Source organism: Cavia porcellus, unplaced genomic scaffold, assembly GCF_034190915.1.
Source record: "Cavia porcellus strain 051 isolate PalLab524CR breed Dunkin Hartley unplaced genomic scaffold, mCavPor4.1 scaffold_10, whole genome shotgun sequence".
Taxonomy (NCBI): domain Eukaryota; kingdom Metazoa; phylum Chordata; class Mammalia; order Rodentia; family Caviidae; genus Cavia; species Cavia porcellus.
In genome coordinates, this window is record NW_026947493.1 from 35,320,081 (window position 1) to 35,335,356 (window position 15,276).

Genomic DNA, 15,276 nt, shown 5'->3' on the forward strand with positions numbered 1-15,276 from the left:
TTTGCTAATAAAACAGCTATCACCATGCAAACCTCATAAATTGTTTCATTTCCTCACAGTGTCAAAGAATGAAATTGCAGACAAAAAAGGAGAAAGTTAAGAGTGTTTATTAAAAGAAGAAAACTAGCTCCCAGTTAGAAGGGTCCCAGGCAGGTTTCTGTGTGGCTTCTTGGTCTAGAACTTTTTATGGACAAATAAATCATGGGGCTTGCTCTGTTGTCCAATGGCCATCACAGGTAACTATGAGTTTAAAATGACCAATTGGATCTCAGTCTACCTAAACCAGCTACTCAGCATGCAAAGTTTGAAGAGAACTGATATTAATAGAAAACCAGTTACATATTATTCTTCATTATTAAATTCCCCCAAACTCAGCTACGAATGTAGTAGGCAAAGGTTGCTTTCCAGTTTGCCTGAAAAATTCATTTCCAGATCAAAGCTTCAATTTTACTGCCTATTCTTATTTTCATCTTTATTAATACTGGTGACTCCTCAACTCTACATCAGGCCCTTTCTCTAGCTAGCTGCATACTCATAAGCTGACTAACTGAACTGCCTTTTACTCTAGTTCCTAAAGGCTGAGCATGGGGATTCCTGGGACTGGTGGTTTTGAGATTCATAGTCCTGGAGCTACAAGACAAGGGTGGAGATGAAGAGCTGTGGTATTTACCTATCATGGATGGAGCCTTTCCCTATAGCTTGAATGATGTTGAGGATTTTGGCACCAGCAGTTGTAGCCCCAAAGCTTGAGTTTGGAAAGAGACCTTCAACTTGTAGCAGTGGCTATTTGTAGAGGTTTTGAGTTCTGAAGGTTGGCAGAGGTCTAACGTTAGTATGTTTTTTAGAGTAATAGATTCAGACCAGCCAGATTTCCAAACCGGATTTAAAGCTGATAAGTACGTGGAATTCTTTTGCAATTAGGACTGTGGTCTGCTGCTATTCCAGGGTCCCAGATACTTTTCCACTTCCTTCTATGGGTAGGAATGGGTTTTCTGGTCTGGGAGCCACGTGAGACTTGTGAATTGCTTTGGTCTTTCCCAGTAGGTTGACTTTCTGACTGTGCTGTCCAGAGTTTCTGTCTAAGTTCTCCTTCCCTCTCCTCAAAATACAGTTTCTCCTTTGCTTTCTGGACTCTTCTGTGTGGCCGAGTCACAGGCAGGGCATCTCCATTCAGCCATGTTACCTCCCTCTTAACCAAAAGTTGCCCCCCAACACATTGAGGCTGTTATTTGACCTAAAAAATAAAGAACAACTTTTCACCATTTCCTATTAGGAACAGAGCTGAGTTTTGGAAAATTTTTTGTCTTTAAACATAGATCAAATCTTAGTTTTGCATCAGTATACCTCAGGTATTAGCTGCTGGAGAGACCTATAAATAATTTTTGTCAACCCAACCCTTCATAAAAATCTTCAACTAGTTCCTTTCCAAACCCCTTTCCCGATGAATACTTTCGTGATGTATACAAACTTTTGTCCTAAAACTGACCATGGTTCCAACATAGCAAAAAAAAGTAGAGTACAGATAAAAGTGTATTTTTTTTTCCTTGACCCTCTGTCAAGTACTAGAACTTTCTTTGTAAAATACATCTCATGTTTCTAATGTTCAGAGTTCTTTCTCTTCCTGAGAGTTATTATCAATCCTTAGCAATTATGTGGACTAATAGTTTTTAGAAATGTGTGCTTTCTTGTAGTGCAGCTTTTAAATGTGGAAACACATCCAGATATGCACAGTCTTTTTTTAAAAAATCCTATAAATCAAAATACTTGCAGGTAGACTTAGAGCTTATGTTTAGTAACTGATGCTTTAACTTACTTAGAAGTGACCTAGACATGTACTGAATATTACTTTGGAATAAATAATCTTAACATTTTTTATTAGTAAAGATTTTTTGAAGCTATAAGAAATTCATTTATAAATGCTTACCCTACTTATATTTACCTGGTTCCTACATTCCTAACAATTATTTTAATTGTTAAGCTTAATTGTTAAGCAAATATTGAAGTATTAAAACTGGCTGACATCTTACTAGGTTTATGGCTTGAGAAGATCCTTCTAAACAAGAGCTCTGTAAAGTTAAATACATAGATTTTTTTGTTGATCAGGAGACACAGCTGTTTTTTATTATACTAACAATATTAAGCAAATCTTATCTACATATGATTTTACCAAGTCATATAGATCTTGAGTATTTGGGTTAGTGTTATTTATGAGTAGTCATTTATTTTTAAGTCAACGTGATACAAGATACAGACAATACACAAATATGCATGTAGGTGTAGGTGTAACACATGTACATAAAACATATGTAAAATGTAGACAAAAATCAAAGATCTTACAGTTTTCATTTAGACTCATCATTTGTTAGTTTCCAGAGTTTTTCTTTTGGACTATTAATCTGATTACCTTGTCCAAAGGCCTAAATCATCCCTAATCCTAAATTTGCATTTGTAAAGCTCCACATTTTAAGTTAAACTGGGATGGAAATTTACATCTCAAAGACAGTTTTACCCAAACTTCGTTAAAGGAAGGGTAGAAGTGAAAGTTTGGTGAGGTCAAAAGGCAAGGCTTGTTGTGCAAATTTGATAAGGTTTCCTATTTTAAGAACTAGTTAACAGAGGTGAAATGAAACTCTGTTTTTACAGAAAAGTACTACTTTCAAGAACTGTGTAGTTGATGAGTCTTTCTAACCTATCTCTTTCCTAATCGGATGAAACCCTTTAATGAGTTATGCAAAGAGCATTTTTTCTGCCCACCCAACCTTAGACACTACCTGGGGAAGCCGCCTTTCAGATTGCTAAAGTTTTCTCTTCTTGATTTAATAAATTGCAGGCTTCAGTCATTTTAGAAAGAGTTCTCCCACTGAGAGAAGGAAATGTATGCACTGAGTTTCTAAGAAACCCCTACCAAGAAGATGTCCCATGAACATGGGAGAGGTAGTCTAACAGATGCTTACTTGGAATAGTGTGACTGGGGACTTGAACACTCACAGGATGATAAAAAGAAAAAGAAATCCTTACTCTTGGGATGGTTTTGGTACTCCAAGAGGAGGAAAATCTGTGGGATGGGATAGAGCACAGGGAAAGTGGATCCAGCCTGTGTCTGTGTAAGACTGGGTTTGTTCTCCCATTAATGAACACAGTTCTTCTCCCTATAGTATTATTATGTAAGGTTAAAGGGTCAGTAAGATTAAAAGGAGGAGTCAGGGTGACAGAAGGGTTGAATCTTAACCAGTCTGCTGCCAGGGAGCATCAGTGGCCATGGTATTGTGAGAGCACTGACATGTCTGAAGAAATCTTTATTGCACAGACAAACTTATAAGGAAGAACAGGGTGACCTAAATTTACCAGTTTACAAAAGTTGAGCTGTATTTATGATACAAAGGAATAAATTACAGCCATTTGTGTATATCACTGAACTGTAAGGTTTTTCATTTGCAAGTTTCATGTAGGCTATGGACCAAGTTTTTAGGGGGAAGGGTGTTGTACCACTTTTAGTAGTTAATTTTTAGATGTTTGTATTTTAGCTAGGACAGGGTGCAATAAGAAACTTCCCAGCAATCTGGAATAACAAGATTACCTTAATATAAGCAGAGTCCACCGATGAGAGGGGAAAAAGAAAGAAATTCAAAACTAAAGATGCCTTTGCATGGTGACCTTATAAATTGCAGTTTCAGAATGACCCTAAAGCTCACAAGAAATTTTTCAATTAGGTAAGCTAATCAAATACTAAACTAGGCACAGAAAGCCAAACATGAGGTCACCAGAAAAAGTAATGTTACCATAAACTGTTATTAAAAAGCATTGGATTGATCTCAGTTTGTACTGCCAGAAGAGTGGAGGAGCAGAGGAAGCCCCACCAAAACCACTTTAGAGATTCCAGGGGTCTTTATCTTGAGGACTGTAAATTAAATTTTGCAGATGGTGTCTCCAGGCCTTACTTCCAGGTTATTTCTCTCCTGATTGCAAGGAGTACTAGGACTAAGCAATATCACCAAAAAAAAAAAAAAAGAAAAAAAAAGTTTTTATCTATCTTTGTCCTTCACCCAGTTTTCAGTAATGCAAGCACCCAGTAGGCTATTTGTGAAAATCAAATTAACATTTCCATTGCACCAGGTTTAGACACAGCTGGTCAGATGATCAGGCCTATATACCTATTTCACAGCTAGACCCAGATGTCAGGCCCTTCATAATAAAATTCAAACCAAGTAAGATACCTCTTTCCAAGACTCCTAACTTAGCACAAAAGAAAAGTAATTTAGGAATATCTAGTACCCACCTCACCCCCATTGAGGAAAATGTAAAGCCAACTCATCCTTAAATTTTCCCATCTCCCAAATATTTGAAAGTTGAGATGCCACAGTACGTGTAAAACCCCTTGACACAGAGACATTTCTGTAATAGTCACAGTAACATTAGGTCAAATACAGAGGTTAAGATAACAAGGTCAGTGCCTTCCACGGTGTCTTGGGTGTATCTTGCACATTTATGGAAATGGGGGGCATAAAAACAGTGGGTAATCTACCCTTCTGTGTGTCTTTCCAAATAAACTAACAAAGTTTCTTCCGACACAGGAAGGTGGATTTTATTTTGGGAGTTTCCCTAAGAGGCCATTGTACCTGCTGGGGACCTCCACAGCAGACAGATTATTAGTTGGACCTTTTTAGGCTGGGGGGAACTATACTTTTGTCAGCCTCATGATTAATCACTCACAGAATTTCTACACTGAAAAGATAAACAGTTGCAATGACCAAGAGAAAAATGAAAAAGACCAAATGCCAGCAGACAAAAGTTCTAACAAATATTCTCAAATAGTAAGACTATATCCAAATCCAATACCAGCTCAGAATACACTGAAAGAACATCTCAAAAAAAAAAAAAAAAAAAATCTCGGCTGATACCTACTTGAGGCAGTTTCATGGTGCAAAAGCTATGCATAGGACCAGTCTAAGTGATTCTATTAATACAGACTCAGATTATTCTGAATGACATGTTACACCATAAAAGAAGTTCTAGTCACAGAACCAAAGAAAGTCCTAAGTCATTACATCCATGTACTGTACTTTGGTCGGGGTACAAGGTAGGTGGACTTTAGCAAAATAATTTTTTTATAGCTTTCAGATGTTATAGCATTCTTAGTTTTAGGGCTAATAGAGGATGGAGGTCTGCTAAGCTTATTGATACATTTAGAGAATTTTCTGTAATAGTCACAATAATCTTAGGTCAAATTTAGAAGTGAAGGTAAGTGTTATGGGTAAATAGCATCACATAGCCCAAGATAATTTTACAACTGTTTTTCATAGTCATGTTTTAATCAACTGAGCTAAATGATCTGTAATATATTTAATATTAAACTTCAGATCACATATTGGTGGTACCAGCAATTTTGCTTCAATTAGACTGGCTCTACTGATGGATTTAGAAGATCAAGGCTGTTGTGTGGCCTTAGTTCTGTATGGGAAGAGTAGAACCTGCATTCACCTGCAGCATTCATTCAGGAACATCTTGTGCCAAGGGGTAAAGGGATGGGTCCAGGAAAGTCATTAAATCAGTATTATAGAGTTTCACTCTCTCTTTGAGGAAGGGAGAGAGAGAACTATACTAGAAAAACATCAAATTAAGCTTGGAAAAGCCTAACTTCTTGAAACTGAGATGATTTAACAAATCTCCAACTCAATTTTAAACATAAAATTTCACCTTCTCCAAGGTGAGAATGGGTAGTTGCATATGATTACAATTGTTGTTTCTTTAGTGAAACTTGGTATTTGTAAGTAGAAAGCCTCATGGAAAGAGGCAATTTTAGTAGTAAAGCTGCTCTTGAAACTTGTATAAATATTATTTTGGCATCACCCATGGGAAAAGTTGTCCCATCCATGTTCAATTGAGGGACAGTAAATGATCTTTTACTGACTCACTGCCTTCCATTCCAACAGGTCCTTCGTCATCCAGCAAATCCCAAGCAGTAATCTGTTCATGGTGGTGGTGGACAGCAGCTGCCTGTGTGAGTCTGTGGCCCCTATCACCATGGCACCCATCGAAATCAGGTATATCCTTTTGTGTGGAGGTTGGGCCACGACAGCTGAGAGGAATACTGAGGAACCGGGGGTGGAGGGAGTCCATCAGAGAGGGCAGAGTTGCAGCCATCCCGCGGTTGCAGAGAGAGTTGTAACAGAGTTTCTTACCCAGTTTTGACCTCGAGTTCAGAATAGGAACAATAATTCTTGGAAATATGCCTTAACTACAGTCAACATAATGAATCCCTTAAGTGTGAACGTCTAAAGGCTCAGAAGATCAGAAGGCGTCCAGAATCTTGTCATGGCTTCCATCCTGAGGTAATGCTTGAGAATTCTCCCTGTTCTTCTTTCCCATAAGATTCACAGTGAGAATCTCACAATGGTTAAAGAGCTGCAGCTGAAAAGTTTACTCATGAGAAAATAATCCCTTTCAGGAAACAGAGAAAGACACAGAAAGACCTCATAATCCTCCATGGGTAAGGCCTTGGTGCCTTAGTCTCGACTTAATGGTCTTTTACAGTTATTTTTAAAGCCTTGTAATTTTTCCTATTATAGAGAGCCTATAATTTCATTACATACACTATAGCTCTAACCATGTTGGTTTGCTTTAAATTGAAGTGAAAATTAATTTCTCCTGCTTATTTTCTGTGATAATAGTCTCATAAAAAGTTCTATAGAAAGGACTTGGTAACCCAGAGCTGAAAACTAAGGAAGAAAAACAGATCTGTTTACTTGTACAAAAAATATAATTTATCTATTTTAAATGATAATAAAGCCTCCAATTTATGAAACTTGAAAAATTATAAATAATCAGGTTTTTTAAGTTGATAGGTCACTGAAACACATACACAAATAAACCAGAGTCATAATATTGTAAGTCATTGGATGATCAGGAAACAAGTCTTGATGTCATGTCTCCCTGTAGCTTGCAAAGGCAAAAAACTATTTTTAACTTCATAGCGTCAATCCTGGACACCTTCATCACAGGCAGGGCAAAGCCCCGGCTGATAAGGACTTACACTCAGTACTCTTTGCAGCAGTAAAGAACCCAAGAAGTGAAGGCCTCTCAAAAAGAAAGTAACGAATGAACCAGCCTAGAATAAGAGATGGTGACATTTCTGTCAGTTTGTGGATAAGAAGCATATTGGAGAAAAGAGTAAATAAAACAATTGCATTTTTGTAAAACAGAATCCCCTTTTCCCAAACACAAAAAAGAAGTGTACAAAGCCTCCATGGCCAAGTGTAAGGAAAGATCAGACCCCTTAGCTGCTTCTGAATAGGAAAAACTTGGAAGGTCAGGCTTTCCCTCCTGTGGTGGTCACAGCAGACACTGTTTCTGAGAGCCCAGTAACTTGAAATGCTGTGTGTGTTGACAACTGACATTAAAGCTTCTCCTCCTTCATGAAATTTAGACAAATCCATATCGTATCAGAGAGCTCCCAGAGGCTGGAATGGATGAGGAGAGAGGGCTGAGGGATTAACATCTTGGGAAACAAATGCGTGGCTCTAACCAACCTCTGTCTTCCACACAGGAGAACGCGAGGGAGTGTGGGGGTGCGTGCAGCCTCCAGGCCGAGGCGGCCCTTCTCCTGCTCTCCCTGCTTTCAATACTCTTCTCAAGGTGACACTGACTGAGGTGTTCTCTTGGCATGCTAAATCATGGATAAACTGTGAACCAAAATATGGTGCGACATAGGAGACATAAAATGTAATCCAACCATCAGCAGCTCATGATTTCAAACTGTGCGTGATATAAACTCTTAAACATGTTGACAAAAGTTATCTTTTTACTTTGCCAGTCATGCAAATGTGTTTGCCACATGATAATCATCACCCTTCATCCGAACTGGGACAGCAAGTGGTATAGGCAGTGTCCCTTCTGCTTGAAATCCATTGAAACCAATTTAAAACTGTGTACTTTTTAAATAAAGTATATTAAAATCGTAATTTCCTTGTTGGGGTTTTATTGTCACTTGATGGCTGAGACTACAGAGTTTAAGAACACAGGGTGGGGTGAAGTCATCCATTCCAAAAATTAGTGAAAGATGGCTGTGGGCAGAGAATTTGTTCTAAAGTAGATTCTAGACAAATATTTAGCAGTTGTTTAGATGCTCCACTCAGTTATAAAAATATTTACAGAAGTAAATCAAAATACCATCTACTTGGGAAGAGTTTATTGTTAATTTTTGTTGAACTAAACTTCAATAGAACTCATAATTGGATGGGAACACAGGCTCTCATAAGAGTCAAGGATAGGAAGAAGCCATGAATCCTAGGAATTTATTCTGAAAAGGCTTGGAGGAGGAAAAGGATCACCACGGAAGACTCTCTGGCTGAGTTAGTTGGGCACTCGGATTCTGTACCATACCCCACAGGGGTAACTCTTGAGGTCATCTGTATGAGAGATTCCCCGGGGGAACTTCAAAACACCTAGACTTGCCAGGAGTGGGCTTCTGGTACTTGGATACAGATTTTTGACTCTCCCCACATGCAGTGGAATTGAAATACTGACAGCAAGAACTCCCATGATGCTCTTTGTGGCTTTGTCCTCAGCTCCTAGAACCGTGCACAGAATAAAAAATAAACCGGCTCCTACCAGAGACCCATGCAGCAGCTGCTGTGTCCTGGGGTCTGGCTTCCTAGTGCTCTTGGAATGAGCTGACTTCAGCATGTGAGCTCCATGACCAACCTGAAGCGTGGATCCAGTTCCTGTCTCCTTCTGACAGAGAAACAGAGGCACCAAGGAGGAGAACAATGTTCCCAAGGTCACGTGGTGGTCAAATGACAAAGCAGAAGTTGGAAGCTCAGCAATTTGCCACTGTTGTGAATAGCGAAAGGTAGAGTGCAAGTCATGTTTGAATACTGCTACGCAGTAGAGCCCAGCACAGAGAACTGACACTTTTAAATGCTTCTGGGGAAATACAGTAATGAAGGGATTTACATAAGCGATGATGCATAAGGCCCCACCCCACCTGCCCTCCCTCTCTGTCTCCTCTTTGGTGTCACCACATGCCCCCGCTGGTCATACTCAAGCCATATTGTTCTCCTGCTCTTTAAATATGCTAGGTGGACACCCACCTCAGGGCCTTTGCAAGTGCCATTCTCTGCCTCGAGCACACTTCCCCAAATACTTGTGTGCCTCGCTGTCTTGTCTGCTTCCCTCCATCCTTCCTTCTTTAGCAGCCCTCCCTAACGTCTTTGTTTACAGTGACAGTTTCCATACCCCTCACCCCCTTTGCCTGCTTAGTTTTTCTCCCTAACAGATAGGTAGATGAATAGTCTTTCTCCAAGAAACATAAGCCCAGAAGAGGGAAGACTCTTGAGCGGTGTTCTCACTGTTATGTCCCTGGCTCTGAGAGACTGTCGGAGTCCCAGCAGCCCCTCTGTAAGAATCTAAGCAAATAACCAAGCACAGCAGTAGGAGCGGAGCTGCTGACCCAGGCGGCTGTGCACAGCCCTGTGGCAGTGTCATCCTGCTGCAGAAAATACAGACCAGAAGGACAGTCTGTTCTGTCACTGCTAGGACTTGAAGTAGAGGTCAGTGTGCGATAATGTGATTCAGGTAACCATACGGACTTAGCAGTGAACTTTTTATTCAAATACGTAGTTTATCACTAATTATTAAGAAAACAAAATATGATGTAATCTGTACATCATTATCTATCACAGTTGTTTAAATTACAGGCTGTAACTTTGAATATAATTAGATTCAAAAGGTATCTGCAGCTCAGCTTAGTGTAACACTGTAATGATATTCTCCCAGAAATGTAGAAATGTTTCCTGTATGTGTACCCACGTACATATGTACCCATATAACATTTATCTGTAAATCCTAGGTTAAATTCATAAAAATACAGAATTGCAATATTTATGGAGTTAGACTAGAAAAATACAGCACAAGCATACTGATGTGACATTTTGTAGGTAGCTTCATGTATGACATTTTTATCAGCAGGACTGAAGGGAACAGAATGTTAGAAAACTAAAATATGATGGTAATGGTGTAGTTTAAAACTATCCTGTGCCCAGGGGTGCTGGTGTGTGCCTGTAATCTCAGCACTTAGGTGGCTGAGGCAGGACAGTCTCTGTGAGGTGAGGCCAGCCTGGTCTACATAATGAATTCAGAAACAACCTGAACTACATGGCAAGACTCCATCTCTAAAAACACTCCTCTAAAAAAACCTACTACTCTGTGAAGTCGTTTAGAGTGAGGAATTTAGTAGTATTTAAATTCTGAGCAATGCAGCACTGGGAGAATATTATTGCTCCTGTTGAGAGACTATATAGTTTAGGAAAACGTTCAAATTACAGGCAGAAGAGCAGTGTTTTATTACTATGAGTATTGGAGTGAAAATAATTTAATAGACTGCAATTTGGGAGCCTTTCAAGGTGACTCTATCTGGCACATAGATGCCAGGGAGCAGGTTAGGGGTGCTCCTACCCACACGACTTTGTCATTGGCACCCAACAGGAAGCAGCTGGAATGGGGGGTTTGCCCAGCATCATCTCCCCTACTCAGTGGGTACAAACACTGGACAGCTTTGCCCCCAGGGGCCAGGACAGCACCCCAAGCTCACCCTACAACCAATTATTTCAACTGGGCCCAACATCAGTCACACCAGGAAGCTTGGGCCAAAGGAAGAAATATTTTGCACCATTTCATATAGATTGTAAGAGCACCAGGTACTTATATTATTCCCATTTCACTGAGGAGGAAACTGAGGCTCAATAAGCAAGTTACTCAGAAGGGCTACAGTGAGTGTGACACAGCCTAATTCCACAACTTTCCCCTTAACTCTGACAGCACCTAACTGGCACCAAAGGTCACACCAGTCCTCTGGTTAGGCAGCAGGTCCAGAAAGCAGTAATTCCTAGTGGAGATGCTTTCATTCAACACTGGGGCATACCAAGGCAATATGCCTAACAAATTAACCTTTGTTAATTTTGATTAGAAACAGCAAATTATGGGACTGGGGATTTAGCTCAGTGGCACAGGTGCCTGCCTGGAAACTGCAAGGTTGTGAGTTTGATCCCCAGTACCAAAAAAAAAAAAAAAAAAAAAAAAGAAAAAGAAAGAAAGAAAAGAAAAGAAACAGCATATTATGACGCCATGGCTATATTTTCCTACATTCAAAAGAGTGCTTTCTCATAATGCAGGCTGGTTACATTTAGGGCTCAGAAAACCTTATTTTGTAAAGACCCAGAACATGTACTTTCCAATGTGCTTTAGATTTTGTGGACCATGCAGTCTCTGCTGCAACTACTTGACCTTGCCATGTTAGCACACAAACAACTGTGTTCCAATACAACTTCGTCAGACATGCTAAAATTTGAATTTCAACTCTTTTCCCATGTCAAAACACACTATTGAATTTTTCCTCAAACGTTTCAAACCCTACACACCACCATTAGTCTGCACTAGTACAAAACAGGCAGTAGACAGATTGGACATGTGATGGAGAAATTCTCTGGTGGAGGAATTGGCTGTGGCTAAATTGGGAAGCTCTCACAATACGATGAATTAGGGATGCCCTTGCTACGTTACGGATGTGTACCCTAGAATGTGTCAGTGCTGGGTTTTGCAGCGGGTACAGTTCAAAGGTGACTGCACATTTCACTTCCATCGTACAAACTAGCGTTATGTCAAACACTGTAGAATCTTAAGTGTAAGCTCATGCCTCTCTCTGCATTTAACTACAATATAAAGTGCTTCATTCACTGCAGCGTGCTAGCAGTACGCCTACCTGGATTGCAATACAGTGAAGCGTAAAATTCATACTGCTTCTGCCAGCATCAGCTGCCTCAGAGCAGTTACGTCTCTCAGCCTGCGCCATGCCATGTCTAACCTATGAAGCTGTCTGCCACATCACTGCTAAATAGTCCTGTTGGGCTGCCAGGAATCTTAACCAAAATCCTAAGATCTTATCCTAAACAACACCATCTTGTAACTATCTTAGCTACACGTGGATAACAACAAACTAGTGGAGAGGAAAATGTTTGAGTGGCATCTTCATAATGAAACACTGTCACTCTAGCATGAAATGCCTCTACTGCCTGTAACATCCAGAGGAGTTCTAGGTTACGGTCATGCTGTCCTTACCGGAGTAAATACCTAGAGCGCGCTCTCAGCTGTGCGTCTGAGTTATGCAGCTGCATGGCCTTCCAGCCTCAGCAGTTACGACTGGGTATGTGGCAGCATGAACGGAGTGCTGACCATGGAAAGCCATTTCATTTCTTTGGGGTTCCTCACCTATGAGGGGACACAGTCATGAGAAGGAGTGGGCTAAAGATCAGCAGTCTAAAATTCAGAGGGGTCACACAGGTGGGACAGATAGAGCCATAACAGAAAGCCAGCTTACTGGATCCCAGAGCCTAGATTCTGTTCGATTTGTCTCCATCTTGGTTCCCACCACATCACTTCCTAAGACTCAGGCAAGAGAGAGCAACCACACTGGGATACACTGCACTCTTCTGCACTGTCTAACTGCTGGTGTGTGCCCAACTTCTGTACTATTACACATGCTGTTCCCCAGAGAGACTAACGATGCTTTCCATCCACAGGGAGGTGCACCAGTCCCCCGGCCCGGCCCTTCAGTTTTGGAAGCACAGCATAGTTCGCTTCCACACCCTTCGTCTAGCAATCACAGCGCCCTCTGTGTACCCAGTCCTACCTTACTTCTAGTGATAAGAACAATACAGCTATCAGGCTAACGCTGCCTGTAGTTTTAGGAACAACAATAAAAATGCTACTATGACTCAGACGTGGTGGCTCACACTTGTAAGCCCACAAGGAGAGAGAGGCTGACACAAGACAACTGGTACAAGTTTGAGGCCAGCCTGGGCTACATAGTTGGGTTCAAGACCAACCTAGACTACAGAGTGAGACCCTGTTTCAAAAAACAAAATCAGACAAACAAAACACCCTCTCCTCCAAAAAGTACCTATATGGAGCCCAGCACTTGCTATTTTATCTTGTATTCGAAAAGCCACTTTCATGACTGGATCTTTATAGTAAAATAAAGAAGCATTGCTGCTCAAAAGCAGAGCTGTGGATTATAGGTTCTTTCTTTTAACATCAGCTAACTAGATAAACTACTCACACCAGAACCGCTGAGGTTCTCTGCTATCATTGATCTTAGAAGGAATCCCTTTGCTATTTCACTCTAAGTAGTGTCTACATAGCAAGTATTTGCTAATTCTGATATGTACGGAATTGATATATTGTATTACATTTTAGTTTAATACAGTAATACAGTAATTCTCTGGTTATTTACATTATGAAACCCAATATTTGTAACATAGATTTATACTAGTATTGTATACTATGCTACATAGTTGTGGCATATTTAGAGCATATATGTATTTACCATCAATCTTATTGTTTACCATAATAAAATATATGATAAATTAATATACAAATATTGTGCTGACAGTTCTACATTGTCACTTTAACAGGGATACTATAATACCACAACACATCATCTCTAGTATTAGAATAAATATTATTATACACTGTGTTTTCTTTTAGCTCTACAATTTTAGAAGCAATGCTATAATAATTTACTATCTCCAAAATGGATAGCAACAATTACATTAGATAGATCCATATGGAAATTATTTAGCATCAAATTACTCCTATACTAAAATAGAGCGCACATATTTCCTTAACTTATAGCAATAACAACAAAGCACCTGCTCATAATTTTAGAATTATCTTACTTTTCATCAGTATTATTTTTAGTTTAGCGTTGCTATACTGTACTGTGTCACATTTAACATACTATATCAACACTACCAAAATGAGTGTAGTGAATGTTTTGTCACAGGATCTGTGAAGTCAGAGAACACAGGTCTGTATCACAGCTCTACCTTCCATTTGAATGTGATTTTGTCAAAATGTCTGATGGTTTCCAGGAGCCATGTTCTCACCCACATGGTGGGGATTGCAGCAGAACCCATCTCCCAGTGTTGTGTGAAGTTGAGATGCCATGGTACTGGACATCTAAACCGAGTCGTAACTCCAGCTGCCACAGGATGTGACACACGGGAGCCTAGTCATTACTCTCTGGTGCTTTCCCACGTGATCGGTCGGCGTTTCCAGTACATGATGGCCACGGTCCCCACGGGAAGCAGGTGTATGTCCAGAGCACATCTCAATTCCTTTCCATCGCCTCCACCTGCCTTCCTGCTCCCCTCCCTCCATATCTTCCTTTCATATTTATCTCCCTAGTTCTTACTAGCTGTCCTTTATTTTGTTCTTTATTTATAGTTCTTGTATAAGACATACCATGAGCTGTTTAAGCTTATGTGATGGTTTTATTTCTCCTATTTTAATTGTTTTTACTACTGATGCCTCATTCTGGCAACAATAATACACATCCTGCTGCTCTACTTAGAGACAATTTTATTGCAATGATAGACTACCTATTATTTAAACCAACACTGTGAAAGGAAAGCTGATATATCATTCTGTAATACACTCAACTCCTCTACTTCTGTTTTAATTTTTTTTTTTTTTTTGGTACTAGGGATCAAACTTGTGGCCTTGTGCTTGCCAGGCAGGTGCTTATGCTGCTGAGCTAAATCCGCAGTCCTGTTTTAATACTCTTCATGGAACTATAAATTTAGAGAAGAGTGGCTTTTAGCAACTATTCTTAACACTTTTGTGTTGGATGCCCCTTGAGAATCTAATGAACACTATGGCTCTCCAGAAACATAAGAAACAATATTCTGTACCACGATTTTGAGGCTTCAGGAACATCTGGCTGCTGTAAGAATGTGCATTTCTGAGCCTCACCTCTGGTCTAGTGAACCAAATGCTTCCAAGGTTAATCACAGTCTCAGTAGATGAATCTGGGACAGAGGAAAAGAGGAGATGACTGAAAAGTGATAAGCCAGGGGAAGGAAAATCAAATTCACTTACAGAGTTCTCACTTAATTCATGCTACAGTAGACTCTGGGAACACCATCTTTCCCTTTTCTTTTATAAACTCAAGCTCTTTTTTGATCAAAAATATCCTTCATTTTGGCGTACAATTTCAACTTTTCTATATTTTCTTGACTTTTTGAGGATGGCTGAATGGATTTATCTAATGTATATGTGAAAAGATATTAGATATTACATTTCAGTAAGGGAAGCTGCACTCCCGACAAGTGGGCATTTTCTGATGACTAAACACCACCAATCAGTACTATTGACCACCAGACTTGCGCTACCTGTGCTTCTGAAATTACTCCATCTTACAGAATCAAACAAAAGACCTTG

The 15,276-nt window shown here is 39.9% G+C and overlaps 1 protein-coding gene across 6 annotated transcripts in view; it reads left to right on the top strand.

Annotated features, from left to right (window-relative positions):
* Positions 1-7,958, top strand: part of Cacna2d3 (calcium voltage-gated channel auxiliary subunit alpha2delta 3) — an 839,385-nt gene extending 831,427 nt beyond the window's left edge. For 5 of the 6 annotated variants that reach the window (XM_063257292.1, XM_063257291.1, XM_003479964.4 and 2 more), the window contains 3 exons: positions 5,931-6,043; positions 6,247-6,329; positions 7,544-7,958. In XM_063257292.1, coding sequence (XP_063113362.1) covers positions 5,931-6,043; positions 6,247-6,329; positions 7,544-7,636 — 289 coding nt within the window. In that variant the 3' untranslated portion in view covers positions 7,637-7,958. The remainder of the gene's footprint in view (positions 1-5,930; positions 6,044-6,246; positions 6,330-7,543) is intronic. The other variant, XR_010050128.1, reaches the window with a different exon arrangement.
* The last annotated feature ends 7,318 nt before the right edge of the window (positions 7,959-15,276 follow it).